At 31.9% G+C, this 12,709-nt stretch overlaps 1 protein-coding gene across 1 annotated transcript in view; it reads right to left on the minus strand.

Annotated features, from left to right (window-relative positions):
- LOC114324965 (uncharacterized protein YdcI) overlaps positions 1-12,709 on the minus strand; it is a 90,219-nt gene that overhangs the window by 20,396 nt on the left and 57,114 nt on the right. Inside the window, exons 11-13 of the mRNA XM_028272897.2 lie at positions 8,894-9,074; positions 6,419-6,704; positions 1,078-1,277 (exon numbers count right to left, since the gene is read on the minus strand). Coding sequence (XP_028128698.2) covers positions 1,078-1,277; positions 6,419-6,704; positions 8,894-9,074 — 667 coding nt within the window. The remainder of the gene's footprint in view (positions 1-1,077; positions 1,278-6,418; positions 6,705-8,893; positions 9,075-12,709) is intronic.

Genomic DNA, 12,709 nt, shown 5'->3' on the forward strand with positions numbered 1-12,709 from the left:
TGAATTTATTACCACATTTATGTGAATTAATTATTTATGAAATGTTAACTCATTATACTGGCTTGTATCTTAAAAAAAATGTCTGCATCTATTAAAATATTTCTGTATTAGTTGTGAACATACGTTGTTAATAAAATGCATTTATTTTATAATGCATACAATAATACGATACAATTGTATAATATAATACAATGTATCTTCTTCACGTGCCATATCAAATGATCACCATTGCAAATGCTTCTCGATCTTCTGCAACATGGAACAATGGTCCTGCATTTCATATCTAAGTCCATTCACGAATATTTTTTAATATTTATTCATAAGAATCAAGTATGCTTTTCTTCTTGGTGTGCCTATCTGTGACGAATGTTGTCGATCATCACAGCAATCTTTATCTTGTCTGCAGAAGCGTTGAAACGCTGCACAGATTTTGTGTTGAACTAGGTTCTGAGGTTTTTTAACCAGAGGGTTCTTTTTCTTCCTGAACCTCGCATATCTGGATTAATTTCGAATCATGTGTGCGAAGTATTGCAATTTTCTAGATTTAATGGTGATCAGTACCTCTCGGTTATTCTTCAGTCTTCTGAGGACCCCTCATTTGTGACTAGATCAGTCCATCTAGTCATCTAGACATAGACATCTCAAATGCTTCCAATCTTGTGCACATATCTTCATTCTGGGTCCACGACATACACATAGCATCGCAGCATTCTTATTTTTATACCAAGAGAGAGATTGTGGATCTTGAAGAAGGCTTCCATCGAATTAAATGTGGATCTAGCTTTTCCGATACACACCCTTATCTGCTGATCGTTGGCACATTCTTCATTTTTATACTCTTAGACTGTCTAAATCGCGTTAAATTTTAGAGTAAATAGGTCCGATAACTCTGGCCTTTTGGATTGTTAATTGCCATTAGATCACTATTCCGAGTAGCAGCAGGCAGATCATGCAATCGGTGTTAACGTTTTAGAAATACATGGCACTTGAACAAAAAGAAGAAGAAGTATAATACGTTACTACTTACTATATAATAATACTTGTCATATGTTAACTTCTGTAATCATACTAACATACCTGCACTAATAATATTAGTATCCATTTGTGGAAATTCTTTTTTGGCTTCTGCGCTGCACGAATAAACTGAAGCGCCATCTTCAGTGACAATGGTATACTTAACATCCTTAGGATGGAAATATTTATTCCTTATTAAATTGGACAACCATTCTTCCGTCTGTTTACTGGCTTTACCATCACCAAGGCCTATCAATGAGCAACTGCAAAGACAAGAAAGTAGGCTTGGAGATAAATGCAGAAAATACACAATAAACATATGTCACAAAATAGGGTGCGATACCAATCGCTCAATAGCAAGAATAACTCGGAGTCACACCAAATGAAAACGAGAAAGATATAGCGCAAAAAATCTAAAAAGGGAAGAAATATGTTCAAGAAAGTACAGTGGAACCTCGATAACTCGGATTAATCGGGACCGCGGCCGATGCGGGTTATCGAAAATCCGGGTTAACGGAGAATATAGTAAAAATTAATAAAATACGATATACATACAGATAAACTCCGTTAGAATTGAAATATATATAAATATGCACAGTACCTACACATCTAAATTACTAAAAACACGCAAACACAAACGTAAGCAAACGGAAGCGAACAATACAAGATTGTACTACGAACGATGTTCGATGTTACGATGTTATTTAAGAATATTGAAAACTAAAGACCAGAATGAATTTTTTAAATAGTCTTTTAGTCTTTTTTAAACGATGCTAAGACAGTTTGAAATAAAAAATACAGGAATATTACAGACAGGTGCCTTTTGTTTCTGCCGGCGTGTGCCATGAGTCATTTTTACTATCGTATAGTTCAAATTACACAAATACACATTATCTCTCAAATATTATATTACATACATTTTTATTGTTGAAATGTTTATCTGATAATTAACTATTTTGATGGGAAATAAGCCACAATTAGATTGAAAAACAATTTTATTAACGTTTGAACGCCCAAATCAAATCGGGTGTCGTTGTCAAAATACAAAATACTGAAAATCAAAATGTTTATCTCATGAAATTCGGACCGGGTTAGCCGGAATTCCGGGTTATCGGGAGCCAACTTATCGGGGTTCCACTGTACATCCAATTTTGAAAGGATTTCAAAAAGATTTGGTTTGATTCCAGGGTTCCAGGATAAACCATATCTTAAGGAGGGGACAATGTTACAACAGCTTTGCTACGCCCCTGAGCGAAACTTCGCGACAGCCCAAGAAGCGCTACGGGTGTCCTGACACAAGAATTCAATTGGGTTCTAGAATATTTCGAAGAATGACTCTACTGTATATAAGGGAAGTTAAATTGTAGAGGGTTAATCTAACATATAAATGTGTACAGGTAAGTAACTAAATGTTATAAATTAAATGTGGTGTTAGCGTTAGAAGACTGCAAATAAATTAAAATAAACATTACATTGTCGTCAGAAGTGGAGTATTTAAATACATTCTGTGAAAAATGACTCCAAGAGTTAGCGACATTTTAAAGGTTTTTGGGAAATATATTGCGAGGTTTATCTTGGAAAGCGTGTCTGGTTTATTTAGATGATATAAAGCCACTCGCTTTATCAGAACTCAGAATACGTGACTTAGATATGTCTAAATACTCGAATAGAAACATATGAAGAAATTTAATTAAGACAGCAGATACCGTATAGAAATAAAGAAAAAGAGATATTTTTTAAATAATGAATGGGTTGCATGTGTGAGTCCATACTAGTGTAGTAAAGAAAAGAGAGACGTTCTCACAAACACTTTATTTTACCACTGACGACCGGTTTCGCTGTTTACAATTTGTACAGCATCATCAGGTCCGGTTAAAGTAAAATCAAATGTTTCCGGTATAAGGGAAAAATGTAGTAGTATTCATATGTATATATAAAATGTATAATTAAAATAACATTACTATATATAACTAACAAATTAGATTATCGGTTTAATGTCGTATTTTCCTACTAAACCCTTCAAGATCCTATAGATGTTTAGTTAATATATTACATTGAAATCTTTCCCTTTACCAACCATCCCTCTAGCAAAGTGCATTAAAAGTATGATATTGAATACTACTACATTTTTCCCTTATACCGGAAACATTTGATTTTACTTTAACCGGACCTGATGATGCTGTACAAATTGTAAACAGCGAAACCGGTCGTCAGTGGTAAAATAAATTGTTTGTGAGAACGTCTGTCTTTTCTTTACTACACCAGATATTTTTTAATTGAAATTGAATTATAATTAATTGTCATGGAAATTACATGTTTTGTTTTAATGATCAGTAACTTACAAATGTTTACGGATGTCGGTACGAAACAAAGTGAGACGACAGGGAAAATTAAAGGCGGGAGGAATTGAAGAACAAAAGCAAGGACCGGTAACATCTAAACACACATCATGATACTCAACTAATAAACATTAAAAATTATTATACAAGGTGTCCCGAAAAGATTGGTCATAAATTATACCACAGATTCTGGGGTCAAAAATAGGTTGATTGAACCTCACTTACCTATATACAATAGTGGTGCACACAAAAAAAGTTACAGCCCTTTGAAGTTACAAAATGAAAATCGATTTTTTTTCATATATCGAAAACTCCTAGAGGTTTTTTATTGAAAATGGACATGAGGAATTTTTATCACAGCAACATCTTAAAAAAAAATTATAGTGAAATTTGTGCACCCCATAAAAATTTTATGGGGGTTTTGTTCCCTTAAACCCCTCCAAACTTTTATGTACGTTCCAATTAAATTATTATTGTGGCACCATTAGTTAAACACAATATTTTTAAAACTTTTTTGCCTCTTAGTACTTTTTCGATAAGCCAGTGTTTATCGAGATATTTTGAATATTTGTCGAATCCACCACCTATTTTAGTCCAGGGCGCATCTGTTTTGAGATGGACGTTGAGAGGTGACTCAAATTTTTTTGCAGAAATTGCTTGAAAATAAATCAAATAATAATATTTGAGTTATCCTCCCTGTCAAAAAGGTCCGGAACATTGTTTAAATAATCAAAATGTCAAAAAATTAAGGAAAAATTCGATATTTTTTTTTTTTTTGTTTTTTGATTATAACTGTAAAAGTATTCATTTCCGAGAAAAGTTTTACTGACATAAAAGTTGCGTAATTTAATTTTCTACAATATAGAATTGGCAAAATTTTTTAAAAATAGTCACCCTTGTTGCAAAATAGCAATAATTACGAAAAAACAATACAAAAACAAGTATTCGCATTTTACGTTTTTCAACCATTTATGCCATACTTAGGACCTTCATATTTCACCCAGAAAAACTTTATGATACAGTAAAACAATACTGTAAATTCTATTAAAATTGGCTCAATAGATTTTGCAAAATAAATTTTGCAATCCAGCTTTCGCAAAAAAAGATTCATTTTTTCAAAATGTTACAGGACTGAAAATAAAGCAGATAGCAAGTTGAAATTTTTTTTGCTTATAGAAGTGTACTGTACCGTTCATTTACAATTTTCAAAATTAAAATAGATTAATTACCACGGCGTCAGGAAATTTTTTAAATAAACATTAATTTTTGGTGCCACGCCCAGGACAGCGGTGTTCGATTCACACAAGTTGATTTCCACCAAAATTTCTTCTAATCTTTATCTAGTATATTATTTTCTTACTCTATATTTTGTTGTATTTTATTATTTTAATTCCACAAAAATCAAACTAATTTTATTATTGTTTGTGAAATATTGTTTAAACAATTGCATATGGTTAAAAATAATAAACTTTTATTCTCTAAGTTAAAATATATAAACAATAAAGTTTTTGCTAATAAAAGTGTTATTTCAAAGGAAAGAGTATGTGTTTTTATTTTGCAATAATCAAATTTATTTATTTATAGCGAAATGTAATAAAAATTAAAATGTATCAATCATTATCAAAGTTCATTGGAATGCCCAATAAGAGCAAACTATCCGCTGTCCTGCGCGTAGCACCAATAATAAATGTTTATTTAAAAAAATTCCTGACGCCGTGGTAGCTAATCGATTTTAATTTTGCAAAATTGCAAATGAAAGGTACAGTAAACTTCTATAATCAAAAAAATTTAAACTTGCTATCTGCTTTATTTTCAGTCCTGTTTTGAAGAAATGAATTTTTTTTGCGAAAGCTGGATTGCAAAATTTATTTTGCAAAATCTATTGAACCGATCCTAATTAAATTTACAGTATTATTTTACTGTGTCATAAAGTTTTTCTGGGTAAAATATGAAGGTCCTAAGTCTAGCATAAATGGTTGAAAAACGTAAAATGCGAATACTTGTTTTTGTATGTTTTTTTCGCAATTATTGATATTTTGCAACAAGGGTGACTATTTTTAAAATTCTTAACTAATTCTATATTGTAGGAAATTTAATTACGCAACTTTTATGTCAGTACAACTTTGCTCGGAAATGAATACTCTATAAGTTATAATAAAAAAACGAAGAAAAAAATCGAATTTTTCCTTCATTTTTTGACATTTTGATTATTTAAACAATGTTCCGGACCTTCTTGAGAGGGAGGATAACTCAAATATTATTATTTGATTTATTTTCAAGCAATTTCTGCAAAAAATTTTGAGTCACCTCTCAACGTCCAAATGTGCTAATATTTTTACAGATGAGCCCTGGTCTATTTGTATATGGTTCAGTATGATTATAGACACCTGTTAATAATCTGAAAATTTATTTATAACTTAAATTTTTTGTACATTTTGAAAAAGAAGCCACATCTCGATAAAAGTTGACTTATCAAAAAAAGACTAAGAGGAAAAAAAGTTTTAACAACACTGCGTTTAACTAATGGTACCACAATAATAGTTTAATTGGAACGTACACAAACATTTGGGGGGTTTGAAGGAACAAAACCCCCATAAATTTTTTATGTAAATATAGTAAAAAGGAAGCCGCATCTCGATAAAAACTGGCTTACCGAAAAAATATTAAGAGGCAAAAAAATTTTAAAAACGTTGTGTTCAACTAATGGTACCACAATAATGAATTAATTGGAACGTACACAAAACTTTGGGGGGGTTTAAGGGAACAAAATCCCCATAAATTTTTTATGGGGTGGACAAATTTCACTATAATTTTGTTTTAAGGTGGTCCTGCCATAAGAATGATACATGCCCGTTTTCAATAAAAAATCTCTGAGAGTTTTCGATATATTGAAAAAAATCGATTTTCATTTTGTAATTTCAAAGGGCTGTAACTTTTTTTATGAGCACATTTGTACTAAGGTAAGTTAGGTTCAACGGAACTATTTTTGACCCCAGAATGTGTGGTATAATTTATGACCATTCTTTTCGGGACACCCTGTATAAAAGAAATCTAAGAAAACTTACTCGTGTCGATCCAGCAAATCTTTTAAAATAGTCTTACTCTTATCTCTGTTATCATCAGACACGGAATGCGGAAAAATAACGCCCTGGTCCAAAACTTTCCCCGTTGAAGATATCAGTGCAAGTTTACAACCGTGGTGATAGCCTGGATCTATTCCCAAAATTCTTTCTCCTTTTATTGGAGCTGCCAATAGAATCTGTTTCAAATTTTTGCTAAACACTTCGTATGACGCTTTTTCGGCCATTATTTTTAGTTCCGATCGGACCTCTCTTACCATAGAAGGCAAAACTAAAAAATAGTCTACAATAAATAATAAAACAAGGGATGCGACACTCTGAGAGTGACCAAGATTTTAATTTATTTTGTTTTAATTTATACTATTTTATTTTAATTTATTTTTTCTTTATTTCTTTTATTTAAATTAATTTTATTTTTAGAAGAAACAAGCATTGGACTGCCGTTACTAGCCCAAGTAGTGTTTGATCGCGCGATTGGCAGTTTCAATAGGGAACTTGCATAAAATTTGAAATTCGAAAAAAATGTTATAAATCACAACAGAACATAATTTAAAACATGCATCAAAAATAAAAAAGTTGTTTTTGTTTTCCGTTTGTTTCCATTTTGCACCGACAAAGTAAAACAAAATTGTATATAATTTTAAATTAGACATTATAAACGTCAGGAAAAAATACAGTTATGTGACGTCACAAGTGTTCTGATCGTTTGAACTATTCATAGAAATCTTGTACTTTTACAAAATGGTTTTATTTTCCATAGTATACCTTCTTTCCTTTCCTTCAAAAACTGTATCAAACTCCAATCTCAACAAACTGGTATATATTATTACAATGACATACGATAAATGTCATTAGAATATAAATATTTTTCTCTTATTCCGAGACGATGAACTGGCAAAATACTCAATAGAGTAGATGAGTAGTATCCCCAATAAGTAGATGAAGGCCAATAAACTAAAGAAGGAGAAGAAGAATATACCTAAATATAACCATAAACATAACAATCTAATAAAACTATGTGACGTCACGGGTCGTATGAACTATTTTAAATTACAGAAGATTTTAAATTTGTATATCATAAGTTATTATGAGTTTTTGAAGCGTGAAATTTTGGAAATCTCATTTTTAAACAAAACTGAACATTATTATGTAATAAAAAAAAATGTGCAAGTTCTCCATTGTTACAGTCGTTGCAGTCTTTACGTTAGACGTTGACGTAAAAAAACTAGAGAATTGAAAAACCTCAACGTTTTTGACAAATAACCATAGGCGGACGTTTGAATCTTTATGAATTAACTGCGAAACTACAATTTTATATTTATTGTTCGTCCGCTCTAACTTTTCCCATGTGTCACGACTTATTTTCAAACAAATTAAGTCAAAACATAAAGTGAAACGAACGTCGATGTGTATATACATTTTGTATACTGTATACTATATACTACACACATCAGCGTACATTTCACTTTAGGTTTTGACTTAATTTGTTTGAAAATAAATCGCGATGCATGGGAAAAGTTAGAGCGGACGGACTATATTCATCAAAATCAACTGAAACCCGGACAAAATTAGTATGATTGAATAGGTATTTTTAATGTCTTTCAAACAAAAAGTTTTATCAATATCTTTCAAACAGTAGGGTTCCATTTAAAATTATCGGGCAAAGTGGCCCATAACGTCATCTGTCACTATTACGTCGCCTGTTATGACCATTTTAGAAGCTTACGTCCGTTTATTTCCTCCCTCCAAATTTCACTATTATAAGTATAACCGTTCAAAAGATACGAGGGGGGAGATGACTTTTGACTAGCACTGTAAAGTACTACACATTCAAATCAAGCATTAAAATATATTCTGCTTTATATACAGTCCGTACTATATAGATATCGTTGCACGTCATTATCTACGTCAGAGATCTAAGTTGACATTGTTGCCAAATTACAAAAATTCTTGAATTAATTTTAAATCAAATATATCACCGTCGGTCACGACGGCTCAGTTGGCTGAGACAGCAATAAATATAATAAAAAAAAATACTTATAGTAAAGAATAAAAATAAATCTAAACTATCGATACCGTGACTTTCAAATAAATGTTACCAATTTATGCCAAAATGTCCTCTTTGTTCGATAGCAATTAGAGTGTAATCCAAACAAGTGTGCTTTATGAAACCGCTTTATATCCCACTTATACAAATTATTAAATGAAACAAGTTTAGAGTATGTTTCTTTAAATATTCATTAAGAGAAGGCGTCTAAGATTGTTTCTACGGGTATATAATAAAATATGTCTAGTGGCTATAGTTCCAGTGTACTCAGCTAAACGATTCTAAAAATAAAACACCTACGACTTAAATATTTCGTGTTGGTATGATGTGATGTCACGTGCTATGACGCGGATGACGTGCAACGGTATCTATATTGTACGGACTGTACACAACATATATTATACAAATCTTACGTAATCTACTAAAGGCATCGATACACGCATCTCCTACTATCGTACGTCTGTCCTCGTTGAAAACACCTCGATTTATATATTTTTGTAAACAAAATTTTTTGTAAGTATCGATCAGATACGGCGGCGGACTAATTTTTACCGATAACACCTTGTGATGTTCCCCTCTATTGATAGCTAGCACCTAAAAAATAAATAGCATGATATATAATTCGTTGTTAGGTATAGTAAAAAATCGTCTCGTGTTACAGATGAAACAAAGTGGTACCTATGATGCAAATAATCTTCTTCTTTAGGTGCAATACCCGTGTTCAGAAGTTGGCTTTAATCATGTCAACAATTTCCTGAAACTCTTCTCTACGCCAACGACGAATATTGGATGATATTTATGTCCTCTATTTATATGGCCGAAATATTCCGGTTTTCTCCTTTTTATGATGTTTACGAGCAGGCGTATTGAATTTATTATTTTAAGAACATTTTTATTATAAGTGTGCGAAACCCACAATATTTTTAGGGTCCTTCGATATCACCAAAATTCGAATGCTTCTAATTTGTTTAGCATTGTGATTTTTGATGTCCATGTCTCACAACCATATAATAAAATAGACCACACACAATATTTCAGAAGCTTCTTGTGAATACATATCGACAGATTTCTGTTAAATAAAACTGATTTTCATGTTATAAAAGCCATACGTGATATTTCTGTTCTGTTTATTATCTCTTCATCAGAATCACAATTTACATTTAACCAGGTGCCAAGGTATTTAAAATGGTTTGCATGTTCTATCTCCTCTCCATTATGAGAAAGCGGACATTGATCTATAATAATCTTTCTAACCGGCATACATTGTATCGTTAAAATATTAATTTTAAGGCTTCTCTGATAACTTGCTTCACTGACTAGATTTACTAATGGTTACAATGCATACTAAATGGTTATACGGTAAGCGGCAAAATAAACAGTACTGAAATGCGTATGCTTCAAATTTTTATGTGTCATGCGCTGAAACGTACTGAGTGGTTTCCGAACGTTGTTTTAACGTATGTGAATATGGTGTTAATGTTAGGTGATTCAGGGTGGTTCTCAGTTTTGCAGAAAAATTTTTTACCGTTGAGTACTATTTTCGGTCATACGGAAAAGGTCGCGAAAACGGCCCAAGGTTAAAATCAACAATGGTTTTTAGCAGGACGGGGCAACCTGTTACACGGCCAGCAAGTATCTTCGAATACTGCGCGATCATTTTGGAATTCGCCACTCACCAGACCTAACGCCACTTGATGCGTACATATTTGGAATGCTGAAGGAGGTCTGACCTCCTGACGTTCCAGAATTGCGGACTAGAATTAAAGATTTTTTTTATCAGAGATAATTTTTACACCTGGTTTATCGGGAACGTCGTCGTGAATAATTTTAACAAGGCTATATCATGTATATGTTATAGTCAAAGCCCGAATTTCAGGCACTCCTAGGTTTGACTAGGCAATCCTCAGGTCTGACTGACAGTCTTAGTCAAAGCCCGAAATAAATTGCAGTTTCGGCCTTTGACTAGTCAAACCTAGGAGAGACTAAGTTGGTCAGCCAAAGGTCGAAATTTAATTTTATGAAATCGGGGATTGACTAGTCAAACCCCGATCAGCTATTAAACTGTCGTAATTTGTGAGATTAGGTTTAATAAAATGTAATTTTTTAATTTTATTGTCCATTATTTTTATATTGTCGTAATTAAAATAAAAAAATTAGTGTTTACTCGCACATGTTAAGGCATTATGTCATTTAGAGTTGCACAATACGATAGACCATTTACACTTACATAATTTTGAAGAGCATTTCTTATTGCAGTAGCATTTTATAAAGCCTTGTCCTCCAAATTTAGAATCTTTTGTACTAATTTCTCTTAGCCATAGCTTAACGTCTGGAATGTCTTTGAAATTTAGAAAATTCTCTTTGCATTCTCTTATTTGATTTCTTGAAAAGAGTGTGTTTATTGTTCCGTATTTCGTACCAACTCTATATAAACAGTCAATTGTTTTATCTTGTATGATACCAAAAATATTTAGAGCATCTCCTTTGGCTCTATCAAAGCTAGGGATAGGTATTGTTACACAGACAGAAAAGATCAAAATAAATAAAGGAAAGGCGATTAAAGGTCTTTTTGTCCAGGCTAATACTATGAAACAATTAAGAGAAAAAATTTTTCTCCAATTTCGATCGGAAAAACTGTAACAATACCTATCCCCAGGTTTGATAGAGCCAAAGGAGATGCTCGAGATACTTTGGTTATCATAAAAGATAAAACAATTACGGAACACACTTTTTTCAAGAAATTAAATAAGAGAATGCAAAGAGAATTTTCTTAATTTCGAAAATATTCCAGACGTTAGCTGTGTCTAAGAGAAATTAGTACAAAAGATTCTAAATTTTGAGGACAAGGCTTTATATAATGCTACTGCATTAAGGAATGCTCTTCAAAATTATGTAAGTGTAAAAGGTCTAACGTATTGTGCAACTCTAAATTTTAATGACATAATGCCTTTTTTTTGTGTGAATTTGATGACTTTGGCCGAGCCAATTAGCCAGACATTGACATAATGCCTTAACATGTGAGAGTAAACACCAATTTTTTTTTATTTTAATTACGACAATCTAAAAATAATAAACATTGAAATGAAAAAATGACGTTTTATTAAACGTAATTTAACAAATTACGACATTTTCATAGCTGATCGGGGTTTGACTAGTCAAACCCCGATTTCATAAAATTAAATTTCGACCTTTGCCTGACCAACTTAGTCTCTCCTAGGTTTGACTACTCAAAGGCCGAAACTGTAATTTATTTCGGGCTTTAACTAAGACCGTCAGTCAGACCTGAGGATCGCCTAGTCAAACCTAGGAGTGCCTGAAATTCGGGCTTTGACTATAACATATACACTAATCACAAAAAGTATCGCAGAATTTTTAAAACAGAAAAAACTTTTTTTTAATTTTTAGCAGAATGTTATAATATTCGTCTATCGTCTTCTTTAGATGTCTACAAACCCATAAAATTTCAATTTAAAGCGTGTTTTTGCACAAAAAAAAAAACAGTAAACAAAACGTTGTTAAAGGAGAATATTTATTTTGAACATTTGTGTTAGAGAATTTGAGTCTGCTTGAGTTTTCAATGAGGTGATACGTTCTTACAAAAAATGAGTAATATAACGTCAGAACAAGCAGCCCAAATTATTTGTTGTGAGCTCGTACGTAGAGGGGATATTTATAAATTCGCGAGCGCCAGTAGTGGCAACTCTGTAAACGTTTACCGGAAATTTGACATAAATGTCAAAGTGATTAATTTAAAATTAAAATTAAAAACATTAATTATAAAAAATATTAATTATAAAAAATATTAGTTGGTCAAAGCTGTGGTATATATTTTTACCTTAAATATACTTACGTTTTAAATACTGAATTTACGTTTTTTTAATGTTCCGTAGTATGTAATTATAAATAAATGTATTAATCTTAGCGCCATCTACATGATAAATTGTGAAAGTATCCGAAGTAAGAAATTAATATTTCATCAATAGAACGTCAAAATGATTAGCAAAATCTTAAAAAAATCTATTACAATTTAATTACTTTTTAGCGTTGTAAATATTAAGCGATAACAAGTAAATAATAAATTTAAAAATTACCGGTGAAAGTTGAATTAGTAATCCGCCAGGAGCGACACCAGCGAAGCTCAGAGCGTATAGCTTTAAGTGGAGATTGACGATTGCACCAGATAATGAGTCAAGAATTGCACTTTGTGGATCCGACAGACACTTTGCAAT

The sequence above is a fragment of the Diabrotica virgifera genome, chromosome 1 (assembly GCF_917563875.1).
Source record: "Diabrotica virgifera virgifera chromosome 1, PGI_DIABVI_V3a".
NCBI classification, from domain to species: Eukaryota; Metazoa; Arthropoda; class Insecta; order Coleoptera; family Chrysomelidae; genus Diabrotica; species Diabrotica virgifera.